Source organism: Sebastes umbrosus, chromosome 8 (assembly GCF_015220745.1).
Source record: "Sebastes umbrosus isolate fSebUmb1 chromosome 8, fSebUmb1.pri, whole genome shotgun sequence".
NCBI classification, from domain to species: Eukaryota; Metazoa; Chordata; class Actinopteri; order Perciformes; family Sebastidae; genus Sebastes; species Sebastes umbrosus.
In genome coordinates, this window is record NC_051276.1 from 26,133,055 (window position 1) to 26,146,088 (window position 13,034).

The window sequence follows — 13,034 nt, forward strand, 5'->3', positions numbered from 1 at the left end:
TACAATACTGTGAATATATATACTGTATGATGTAAGACTCAATTATTATGACTCCCTGTGGTTTCTACCCCACACACAATCTCACCCTCTCCTTTTCTCTCAAACAAAAAGTGTCTCGGTTCCAACTATACTCGCACAAGTAACTGATAATAAAATACAATAAGAATAAAAATTAATACAGAGAGAAACTGACATTTATCTGTTTATCTATCTCTTCCAGTTCGTCTTCATGACAGTATATCAGAGGAGGGCTTCCACTACCTCCTGTTTGACTTGTAAGTCATCTTCCTCTTCATCTCCTCTTCATCTCCTCTCCTTTCTTGTCCTCTTCTTTCCTCCTATACAATTACATAACTCTCTCTCTCCTATATCCCCCCTACCACCACCACCTACGCCCTCCACATCCATCTCTTGGCAATTCCCTCTAGTTTCCATGGTAACAATGTGGGAATGGGGGTGGGGGTATTGGGGGAACGGGGGGGGGATCCCAAGCATCCCAATAATAATAATATGTATGTGTGTATGTGTGTGCAGGGTGACCGGAGGTGAACTGTTTGAGGACATCGTAGCCAGAGAGTATTACAGTGAGGCCGATGCCAGGTAGGAGCGCAGCCTTCACTCGTTGTCTGTGTGAAAGGGCTTCTCCTTGTCCTTAAATGGTCTCTGTCTTCTGTTTTTTGTTAGTTTTACGTATCTTTCCGTTACTTTTGTGACCCTTCTCTACTGTCTTATCTGCTCTTCTCTGCGCTCCTCTTTTTCTTGCTTTCCTCTTTACTCTTTTTCCCGTTTTCTGCTCCTCACAACCCTTCTCTACCACGTTTTATTTTTCTGTGTTTGTTTTTACTCTCCTCTTTTGTTTCCTTTGCCTCTTCTCTTCTCTCCTGCTGGTTGTTTCCCTTTCACTCTTTCTGTTGAAATTTCTAACTCTCTACCTCTTATTTTCATTGTCATATTACTACTATTTTTTTCTTTGCTCTTTCATTCTTTTCATTCTTATTTCTCACTATTCCTCCTCTGTCCTTTGCATTTTCCTTTACATCAATGCCACAGTACTTCACCTCTCACACTGACACAGTGACCTTTACGTCTAATCCAAGGTTTGACCAATATGGGTTTTCAAGGCCAAATCGGATTCTCAAAACATCTGTGTGGTGGATGTTGTCTATTTTGGACTATACAGTGCCCAATTTATGTGAAATTGACAGTGAATGGGAGTTAACAGTCTGCCTCGTTCCAAAGTGTAGCACAGCATTTTGTGATTGTCATCTTTATGGCTGTCTCGGTAGCAATCAACATGTGCTGAGCATGACTCGGGAAGGACTCAGCCAGACATTCTTCCGTTCTCGGCAGAGATGGAGCAGCATAGCGCTGCAACACGTGTCTGTCATCGCTCAATTTAAAGTGTTCACACACAGCTGAGCTCTTCGGCGTTTTGTCTTCCCTTTTAACAGCCAAGGTGCGCTGAAGCGTGACGTTCACTGCTGTGAGTGAGAGGGATGTCAGGCGGCCAAGATGAGATGTTAGATATTTTAACAGTGCAATTAAAAAGTTTATAAATATAGTACAAGAATGTGCTGACAACATGTATTTTGCAGTTCGCCTTTATTCATAACCTACATTTAGAAAATGAATACTTGTAGGGAAAATTGAGCCACCAGTCTAGTTTCTTTTGTAATAAATGGACAAGTGATTCCTGCAAAGTGCAAAACATGCTACAGCAAAAAGCACTTAGCACAAGACTAATCGATTAGTGGATGTAATCAACAGATCTGTTTCTCTACAAAGAATCACACAAAAGCACCACTTTAAATGTTGTGTTTACCAGAGATGTGCTCATAACTTTCTTGAAAATAAGTCATTCAGCATGAAAAAAAAGCATAAAAAACAACTAATCGACTGAAGAAATCTTATTAACTAAGACCAAAACGACTGATTAGTTGAATAATCGACTAAAGCGATTTAAAAATGTATGCTTGCGCATCCACGAGGGTCGCGAGTGTCCACACAGCCAAATAGACGTCACACCATCAGACACGACCCTTTGCGAGGGTTCCGTGCTGCAGGTTTACGCCTGTACGCGCACATGCACATTTTTGTAACTACGCGGATGGGCGGCGAAAATGGAGAACTTTGAGGAGCTTTGAGAATGTCGATTTGCCACAAGGAGAAACCCGCACAGAGTATTTAAGATCCAAACGTTTCCTCCTCACGATTCATCATGTCATGACTCATGTCGGTGCGAACGTCCGTGCAGAAAGTATAACCAAAGCTTAAGATGGGCAGCCCTAATTTAAGCATTTTTACATTTTGTGTTCTCAAATTTATTTCCCCCCATTGTGTAACATGTAGCGACAAAATAGTTTCTAAAACAGTAAATAGACCATGACACAGGAAACTCTGAACCCCAGGACAACAATTACCTTGCTGCTAACAATACAAACTGCACATAGAAGGTCGCTGATATTTCTAATGAAATCAACAAACTCTTAAGCCTGGTTTATGGTCGCCGTATTGAAACCATCGCAAAGTGTACGCGCCAGAAAATTCTGTCTTCACGGCTTTCGCGTTGTGCGCGAAGGCTCTCCAAGTTGTCCCGGTGGTTTGTTGTGTACCCCTGAATTTTTGCAACTACATGTCTGTACAGACATCTCTACGGCTTTTCATTGAGAAACCACAGGGACAGTCACATGACATTAAATACTTGGAAAGAAATAGGCGACACACTGGGGAAAGAAGATGATTTTTGCTGCAGGCTGTGAAAGAATATGAGAGATTGTTTTGTAAAAGCTAAAGAAAAGATCTCATGGAAAGAGTGGTGACCCGAGGGGAAGCACCGAGAGACAGAAAGTAATTTTGACTTAGAGGGAAGCAACAGTAATAGTACACAAATGCAACATTTAGCAGTACTTTCGTCGGTGTTTAGTGTTCACTACTGTTGCCAGGCAGCCTACTCTCCTTTCCGGTACCACCCGTTAACGTCTTGCTTATCCACAGGATATTTTGTTTGTATGCCTCCTGTCGTTTTCGGAGCATATTGCAACGAACACCATGCCGAGAATAAACGCCTATGTGCATGCTTATAGTGCGCACACCATCTACGGAGGCCCGCTACGGCATCTCGCGCGAGTATAAACAAAGCTTTATTGGTCAAACCTTAAGTATGTGTCTTTTAAATGATCCAATTAGCTTGACTGGTGCAAGTGGTCCAGGGTGCATCCCTATACTGTTATGTTGCCCCCTTCACTTTTCCCCTGTAAGCAGAACAAAACAAATTGCCCTTCCCACATGTAGTGTTTGTGTGTATGTCTCTTTCTTTTCTTAAATTTCATTCAGCCGTCTTCTTTACTTTCTTATTCACCCTCCACCACCACCCATGCTGTTTTATATCTCACTCCCACCACTCGTGCTGACTCATCGACACACACACAGTTCACTTTAACCAATGGCGGAAGAGGAAATGGAGTAGTGGGGGGGTGGACAGACAATAGACTGAGATAAGAGTGAGAGAGATACTTGAAAATGACAGTTGTGGTGTGGGTGTTAGTCCATTCAGCAACATTAAAAGTGAAACTGAATAGTCTGATATTGTTAAATTCATGGCACAGTAAATGGTTGCCTTCAGCTCTCGTCTCTACTCTGTTTGACTTGCAGAGAAAAGTGAACTCAGGTAATTTGAGCAAAGTCTTACCTAGATAACTGGCTGTGTAACCAGTTTGTATTACATACTAGGCCTTAAGCCTTAAATATCCACTGTGAAACATTTGATGAGTGCATTTTATTTTCAGTTTCCTCAGCTGAAAACTGACATGAAGTCATCTGGTTTTGTCCTGGGCATGAGAAAATCCACATTTATGTTAAAATGTCTCTTTGATACCCTCGGGTAGAAAGTGATCCCAGACCAGGTGTGTAAATATGAGCTGTAGTGCACAGTTCACTGACATCACATTACTTGATTTCTGGGTAATGAAGTCCTCAAAATTCAATTAGTCTGATTAGTTTGTTCCATTAAATATAAATAAGAGGCACCGCTCTTGCTCACCTTTTAATAAATACATTCACATCATTACTGTTTTTGTCAGACTATATAGAATGCAAAGTTCATATTATCCATCTAATTTCTGTTTCCTATTCAGAGGTGCTGGATCAGGTTCAATCCCAGCTAGGGATGTTAACAATTAATTGACGGTTGATTAATTGTTCATTAAAAATTTAATCAAGCGTGTGAAATTGAATCGTGTAGTTCACCTTTTAGATATCAGTAGAATGGAGTATTTTCAAAGCACGATTCAATGACTCGCATTCGCTAGTGAAACTATTTTAACTGTGTACAGCAAGCGTCTAAAAACAGTTCTATTGGGGACATGAGTGGCAAGCTTTGGCTCACAGCTCAGCTTTTAGTTTGTGCAGTAAGCTCCATCACCAATTAAATCAAGCCTGATATGGGCTATTTCTTATTGTCAGAGTTTTTCACACTCTGTGGCTGATTAGCTCATAGGATGGACTGTTTCAGTGGGTCTATGAGTTATTTTTTTATTCCGTTTTCCATGAGACCCGGTTTGATTTGATGACAGCTGCCATGCCTCGCATAATGCAATTATGTAGTGGTGTAATGATACATCGATCTGGATCAATGGATTGAGTATCGTGTAAGATGCGCCTTTATTTTGAAATTCCCATGGTACATCTATTTCACCATTTGCGTCCAAGAGCACCTCATTCCTAACATCCAATGCGGTGTTGCAAGTGGCGCTGGCGGTGTAACATAAGGGAGTGTGTGGTCGGCCGAGAGAGCGTGTGTGTGAGTGAACCTAGTGATGCAGTGTGTGTAAGTTACAGTTTATTTGTCGGTAAATAAATGCTACAGCTTCTCAAGACCCAAGCCAAGTTCCTGTGTCTTGCGCCTTGCTAGTTAAAGTGAAGTGGGCATGGATATATAAAGAGAACCGGATACAGCGTTGGAGGCGGAGCCCCGTACATTCTGCTGAAAGTTGCTCAGTGGCGTATGAAGCCAAAATGGCTCGATTTCCGACAGGAAAAGTACGCGGATCTTCGGTCGATCTTCCGCATCCATTGGGCCCATGGAGCAGACGCAGTAGCGTTTGCTCGGTCACATGGCTCGGTCACGGGGTCACAGCCGTCACAGCCGTCACGCTGTTGTCACAGCTTGCTATCTCCACCTCCCAGCCCGCGCTCCAGCCGTAGTCTGGGTCTCATTCACATGAACGGAGGAAGGGAAATAACTCTGGATTCGGCTATTAGTGCATTTTACAACTTTTAGGACCCAATGATTTAAATAAGGGCTATTAGAGTGTTCATATTGGGAAGTTGATTCACCTAAAAAAAATTATCCGCTGAGTTACAGACGTTTCTTTCCCATTGTAAGTAAGTACGTTTTCTGAGAAAAAGTCTTTTTGGGCCCAATGACATCACGTGACGAACACAGAAGTTGTAGTACCACCGTTTGGCCACTATGAAAATTGGCATCAACGACCGGCACTCTTCCTTGGAGGTTTGGAAGGGGGTTGAAGTTGGCAACAACTTCAGCTCAGGCTCACTTAAGGTGGACCAGCTATCCTCATTTTTAGAGAATAACCTTTCAGCATATTGTAATTCAAGTGTTCTGAGAGTAAACTAGACTTCTGCACCTCCTCATGGCTCTGTTTTCAGGCTTTAAAAGATCTCTCGCAAAATATCGCAATACTATACTGTATTGATTTTTTTCCCACCCCTAATTAAAGCACTGCCATCAGTCTCCAAGAGTTAATGTAATGTTAATGTTTTCCTTCACATTAGAGGACCTGCACTGATAGGCTAGCTTCTTCTGTTTGTGGCTTTTACAAGGCGGTCATTAATTTTGTAAAAATTGTGCTTAAGGTGAAGGATTTCAATTTGCTAATTATCTGGGATATTTTTTGCCTGTTCATCTCCTGTGCACTAAGGAGGACACTTGTTTTGTCAAAACTGCATATTTAGTAGTCCCCAACAACTGCTAGCCAATTTCTCTTTTATGCCTGATGCAAAAGAGCTTCTGTTTTGGCTTTGGTCCAGTCATTGAAGTTAACAAAGGCGTGAATGCTTGATGGACTATTAAATGTATCCAGCTCATTACTGCATGTGTTGTCTGTTTGCTGAAGGTGGAAATGTTTCTGTGTGTGCGCATAATTTTTGTTTTTTCAGTTTTGAGAACAGACTCAGAGTATTTTACTGTGTGTGTATATATGTACCTACAGCACCGTATGCTACAGTACTAATCAATCTGAGCCAATCTAAGCCCCCTAGTGATCGCTGTCTTTCCCACTCACTGTGTAACCCTTGCAGTACTCATCCCTGGCTCATGTGCGCACACACACACAGACACACACTCACTTTCCTATCCCCTCCGTTCACTTCTTTGAATGTCAGTCATCCAGGCCAGTCCTCCCCCCCTCCTCCTCTCACTCCCTTGGAGACCAGCAAGAATTGGGACTTTAATTAGCTACGATAATTAGCCTCACACAGACCCCAAACTGTGCTGCATCACATCTTGTTGCCCCCCTGTCAGAGTTTCTCTTCGGTGGTTTTTGATTGGATGGAGGCCATTTTTAGTAGAACTAAATTACACCTGAAGCTGAATTCTAGGAGTTTGTTCCTCACTAGGGAGCAGACAGACTGATTTATGAACCTGCTTTGGCTAACATGTTAGCAAACCAGAGTAGGGCTGTCAAAATTGTCCATTCGAATATCGATTTTTGGTTGTCTTGTTGTATTTTTAAATTACACACAACAGGCTTGGACATGCTTCATTTGTGTATTTTAGTATTGAAAGGATACTCAGGCATATGAGAGGGAGAGAAGGTGCCTTGTCTTGACATACAGACTGGCTCTGTATTTGATTTTCCTCCCAGTATCACTTTACTTTCCTGCAGAGAACAGTGGGACATTGTAGTACAAAGTGCTGAGCAAGTCACATTTTTTGGCAAGTGTGACGAGCGCCGCACTTTTTTCCCTCTTTGCCTCACCAGGAGTTCATAAACAGACGAGTCCTTTGGAATGACATAATGGTTTTGGACACTGAGATATAAGAGGCACACTCAAACGGACAATCAGAGGAGTGAGATGGAGGTGCTCTCTTATTTTCTAAATGCCACACATAATGGGTCACTGTCAGGTCAGACCATGTGTCCATGCATGCATTGCGTCTCTCATCACTTTCACTTTATATCAAAGAGCAAATGTCAGCTCAAACTGCGTTAAGTGGAAATTTTCTGAAAGCCCAGAGTTCACGAGTTGTGACGCGTTTGCTGACATTGTCATAATATGTCTGAGGGAAATGTTGATATTCCAAACGGCCTCATCTTTTTCGTCTGTCATTATGCCTTTACATTTCCTGCATTACGTATATATTCCTTGCATTACGTTACCCGCTTGCTAGATTGCTAAATTGGCTTCTAGATGCCTAATGTAACGTTAGTATTGCCGTTGCTTAGCAGTTGTTTTCTCATGACTTAACCACTTGAACACCGAGCATATTATGTACACGACTTCCCACCCATGTCGTAACCACGAGTTCCATTTGAAGGCAGCATACGTCATGACGAGGCATGAACTTTCTGTAAGAATGAAACGCAAAATGGGGAGTGGACAATAAGGTTGGGCCGTTGTAAAAATGTCCAAACCGGTTTGATACCGGACTGGGCCGGTATACCGAATTTTACCACTAGGTGTTGCACTTGACTCAGCCGCCGCTTGTCACAAAAATGAGAACAGCTGGTTCAACTTAACGGCCCACTTAAGTGAGCCTGGGCCGTTGTTGTCATAGCTTCGGGGCTAACTCCCTTCACTTTAATCAGCAGCTGGCAAGCAAGACACGGAAACTTGGCTTGGGTCTTGAGGAGTTGTAGCATTGACAGTCTAAACTGTACACACACTGCACTGCTACGTTCACAGCTGTAACGTTACTGTTGACTTCATAATCACCGTCAGTCGCACGCTCTCTCTCTTGACTGCACACTCGCTAACGTTACGGGCCGCCGAGCTTGCAACGGCTGATGGAAACAATACACTTGTCTCTTTTTAGTCTATAGAAGTACAGACGTGGACAAAATTGTTGGTACCTTTCCGTTAAAGAAAGAAAAACCCATAATGGTCACTGAAATAACTTGAAACTGACAAAAGTAATAATAAATACAAATTTACTGAAAATGAAATAATGAAAATCAGACATTGCTTTTGAATTGTGGTTCAACAGAATAATTTAAAAAAACAAACTAATGAAACTGGCCTGGACAAAAATGATGTGTGTATGTATATGCGTGTGTGTTTATGAGCAAGCATGCACGTATAATCTCTCTCATTCTCTCTCTCAGTCCTCCCACTAACTAGACACTGTGTGGGTGTGGATCCTACAGGCTGCCTGTCTCTTTGCGCCTGCTATTAGTCACATATTGTGCACATTACACTCTCTCATTGCACCAAGCCTACATGCACACACTCACAATAGAGTGAGGTAGGTACATGTATCTCTTGCAGTTCACACAGTGGTGTTTTTTCCTTTTTAGTAATGGAAAAATAGCCTGGCATCAGCCCACCAGTCTTCTATGATTCAGTTTCATCCTATACATGCGTGTTCCATCTCTTTCATGTATTATTAGCTCTTTTTACTCTTCAGAAGCGTCCTTTCTTTTTCACAATCTGTCACCTTTGTTTCTTTTGGTTTCCTCCTCTCCTCTCCTCTCCTCTCCTCTCTTCTCCTCTCTTCTCCTCTCCTCTCCTCTCCTCTCCTCTCCTCTCCTCTCCTCTCCTCTCCTCTCCTCTCCTCTCCTCTCCCCTCCTCTCCTCTCCTCTGTCGGTGTTGGTGTGATTTTTGTCTGGCAGGTTGTTCTGCTGTGGCTGCACTTGTCTCTCATCATGTTTAAAAAAGCAAAACGAAACGTTTTTGTCTCCTCCTCCACCCGCATTCACCCACACATCCCTCTCCTTCCAACATCTTTATCTGCATCAATCACCCTCTCCTCCTCTCTTCCCCTTCTTCACATCTATGTCACTTCTCCTCCTCTGATCTAACCTGCCATTTTCTCATCTTTAACTTTGTCTCATTCATCATGCATCGGCCCTGCCCGTCACTCCGTTCACCTGGCGTCCTCTTTTTTCTCCTTCACCCCTCTCCCTTCCATTTATCCACCTTCATCCCTCCCTCCACCCCCACCGTTCCCTCCTCTCTCTGTTTTGTCTTCACAGTCACTGTATCCATCAGATTCTAGAAAGTGTCCATCACATTCACCAACATGACATAGTGCACAGGGACCTGAAGGTTAGTATATGTAGAGGAGCATCTGCATCCCTGCTTCCTTTCCCTCCTCTGTCCTTTTCCTCCTTCCTTCCTTCCTCCCTCCTCCGTCTCGTCTCTTCGTGTCGTCAGTTGCTAGTCTAATGTCCGCCTGTCCGACTTGTCTCTTGGTATGCTCTTATGTTTCCTTTTTGCTTTTTTATTATATGGTATTTTGTTCTTTAATTGGAGGATCCTGGTCGGCCTCACCCACCCTCCCCGCTCCATCTGCCCTCCCACCCGTTCTCTCATTTTACAAACAACTACATTATAAAACTCCTGTTGCACTGACTGACAACCAGATCAATCAATGAATGAGCCTTGTATGCACACACACACAACCCTCTACATGTGTAATAAATATCCAGTGTTTACACATGCCCATACAACCATCAATTTCTCCCACCAGGCTAGTTTAAAGAAGCCACAGTTATATTTATTGTGGTTCATTGATTTTTTTTTTCTTTCCTTCCCTCCTCCTCCCTTCTCTCTAGCTTTGAGTCATTTATTTTATTGTATTGATCCCTGTATTTTCAGGACAGTCTCATTCAACGCCAAGTACACCTTTTATAGAGTTGTTTTAGAGATCTTGAGCTGAAAGAAAAACAACAAATTGTAAATGAATTTTACTTCAGAATAGTCAGACTCAAGCCAGCAGTGTCATCGTAAACCCTCAGGACAGTTGCAAGATGCTGTTGTATTTTAACTTTTCTCTATCCTTAAAGGACCAGTGTGTAACATTTAGGGGGATCTATTAGCAGAAATGGAATATAATATTAATATATATGTTTTCTTTAGTGTATAATCACCTGATAATAAGAATTGTGTTTTCGTTACCTTAGAATGAGCCGTTTATATCTACATAGGGAGTGGAGTCCACCATGTTTCTAAAGTAGCCCAGAACGGACAAACCAAACTCAGTTAACCTTTCCTGCTTGGGCCGGAGTCGATAACATTACTCGCTCCTGTCGCCGCCACTCTCTCTCTCCCTTGCTTCACCACTCACTTCTCACGTACACACACACTCTACGAACTGGCTCTGCTCCAAATGGCTCTGCATTTTCGCGTCAGCCACCGTTGCGCTCCAAGACGCATGGCACACGGGAGAGGCTTCAGTTGGTTGCAATCTCCTCACCTCACCGCTAGATACCGCCAGATCCTACAGCTTTAAAACTGAGCCTGCTACAACGTAAAAATAGCAAGTTGCATTAATGTGTTAAAGAAATTTGTAGCGTTAAAACGAATGCAAGAATTCAAGATAACACAGGGTGAGTAGTTGATATACAAACGATCATTTTGTGGGTGAAGTATTACTTTAATCACCAATATCACAATACAATATTGTATTGCCTAATTTAATGTAATGTGATGATGAGCTTAAAATACAGCAAATATTGATTGTGATATCCACGGCATGGCCACCCCTAACTGCTAACTACCACAGGAACGTTTGGGAGGAACTCCTGCCATCATGCAGAGGATTCTCACCCTGCGGGTTACAGAGCTCAACAGCTGACAACGTGGGGGGAGGGCTGACATGGACACACGCGCACACACACACACACACACACACACACACACACTGAACTGCATGCATACCTACACACAGGCACACATTTATGTGTGAATGAGAGAGCGCACACACATTTCATGGATGGAAGTCCCTTTAGCCTCGGCCGCACACTTACAGATACATGCAACCACATGCTCGTGTTGGCTTTTAGTGATCACTCAGCGCGCGCACACACACACACACACATTCACAGCTCTTAGCATTTGGGCCGTAGATGTGACCTGCCTAGTATTTATTCATTGGGAGACCTTTAGAAACAAGACACAGGATTCTAATTTATAGCCCTGAACTTTACAACCATGCCAGTCCATCTCTCTCACTCTCTCTCTGTTTCTGTGTCTCACTTTCTGTCTCTCCCTCTCTCTTGTTTCTCTCATGTTATAATATTTCACAGACTCCTCCTTTATTGCAACCTATTACTGTAAGTCAGCCTTCGAGGTCCTTGTTAGATTAAAGCAGAGGTTCTCAAACGTTTTGGGGCCGCAGGGACCCCTTTACAGGGTAGAAACGTAGAAGAAGGTCCGCGCACTGTAGCTCCCTTAGAGAGCAATTTTTTGGCACATCTTCGTAACTGACGTTTCGAGCACGAGCTCTTCTTCAGACTTAATAAATCAACACAGAGATGCCATCTTTAAAGGGTAAGCGCTCTGGTCACATGATGGTCACATGATACCGCCAGTGACCCAAGTATCCCACATATAATCAAAAGTAATGGTACATCTATATTACACAAAACTCATATATACATAGTAAATATATACAACAATTCATATAAACATTTATAATATAGGTGAAGGTCAAGCTTTTCTCCCACACACAACGCCACATCCTCAGTTCATGTGTGTGTGTGTGTGTTCATGCAGCTCTGCATCAGTACACACCTGCCACAGCTGGACCCAGGCAATAGGTTCAGCTGTGGCATGTGTCCTGGTCCTACGCACACATGTACATGTTGTCTGTCACATATATACACGAGTATTCTGATGTTATGTTTTGCGATACTGTATCGGTTCTTCAAAACGCTGTATTGATTTTTAAACAGCCTCTTAAAAATCCAACCGCCTGCCAGCCTTGATTCTGTCTTTCAGAGATTGTAGAAGATTCAGTTTGAAAGCTAGAGTGAATGTACTGGTATCATATGAAACTAGAGGAATCAATTGATAACAACCATGTCATACCTGCATGTTGCGAAGGAGGCGAAATGACGCTCAACATTTACGCTAAATTTTGGTGAGGAAAAACCAGCATGGCCATTTTCAAAGGGGTCCCTTGACCTCTGACCTCAAGACATGTGAATGAAAATGGGTTCTTTGGGTACCCACGAGTCTCCCAGTTAGGCACTCCTACTTTATGATAATTCCCTGCAGTTTTGGGCAAAAACCATGCACTACAAATGTGTTATTTTTGCCTTTTCTAAAAGCGTGTATTTGAATTCTTCTGCATACCGGGGTCCCTAAACAGACTTAGAATTGCATAAATTGGATATTACTGGAAAGCTGAGACTCTTGTGAATCTAATGAGTCCAATTGTATTCATTTGTAATGATGTTAGTCCCCATAGTAGCCAATTCATTGTAGTGACTTTTTTTACTTAGATTTTATACATATGGTTTGTCTTTATACTTTGACAGTTTTCCTAAAATTAGATTTGAAAACAATATATCACAATATATTGAATCATTACTCCTGTATCATTATACGTATTTTATCGCCAGATTCTTGCCAATACTCAGCCCTAATATATATATATATAGTCTCCAGCTCAGATATATCATCTCTCGCACAGTTTTTTGACTTTTGTGTTTTTGTTTTTGGTGTCCGGTAGCTAAATGACATTAGAATGACAGCTCTTGTCAGCAGGGGCCCAGCTAGGCTGGCAGTAGACATGGCATTGATCCCAGACACATCTTTTAAATGTTATTAATTGCACAATGACTCACTCCTTCCCTTACCTCCTTCATCAACGCCTTCTGTGCCCCCAATAGCCAGCCACATACTCACACCCTCTTTCACCACCCAAGACCTGCTGACTAAAACATGGAGGGAGGTGGGAATGTCTAGAATCCAGCTGTAAAATGTGCTTCTTAGATGAGTGTTGCCACGGATATACTTATCTACGAAGAATAGAGTATCCAAGGAGATCATAGATAATATCCAT

At 42.4% G+C, this 13,034-nt stretch overlaps 1 protein-coding gene across 42 annotated transcripts in view; it reads left to right on the forward strand.

Annotated features, from left to right (window-relative positions):
• The window catches only part of camk2b1 (calcium/calmodulin-dependent protein kinase (CaM kinase) II beta 1), a 79,210-nt gene that overhangs the window by 20,302 nt on the left and 45,874 nt on the right, over positions 1–13,034 (forward strand). For 27 of the 42 annotated variants that reach the window (XM_037778954.1, XM_037778961.1, XM_037778932.1 and 24 more), the window contains exons 4-6: positions 221–275; positions 535–600; positions 9,217–9,289. In XM_037778954.1, the coding sequence (XP_037634882.1) occupies positions 221–275; positions 535–600; positions 9,217–9,289 (194 nt within the window). The remainder of the gene's footprint in view (positions 1–220; positions 276–534; positions 601–9,216; positions 9,290–13,034) is intronic. The other 15 variants (XM_037778931.1, XM_037778956.1, XM_037778934.1 and 12 more) reach the window with 1 other exon arrangement.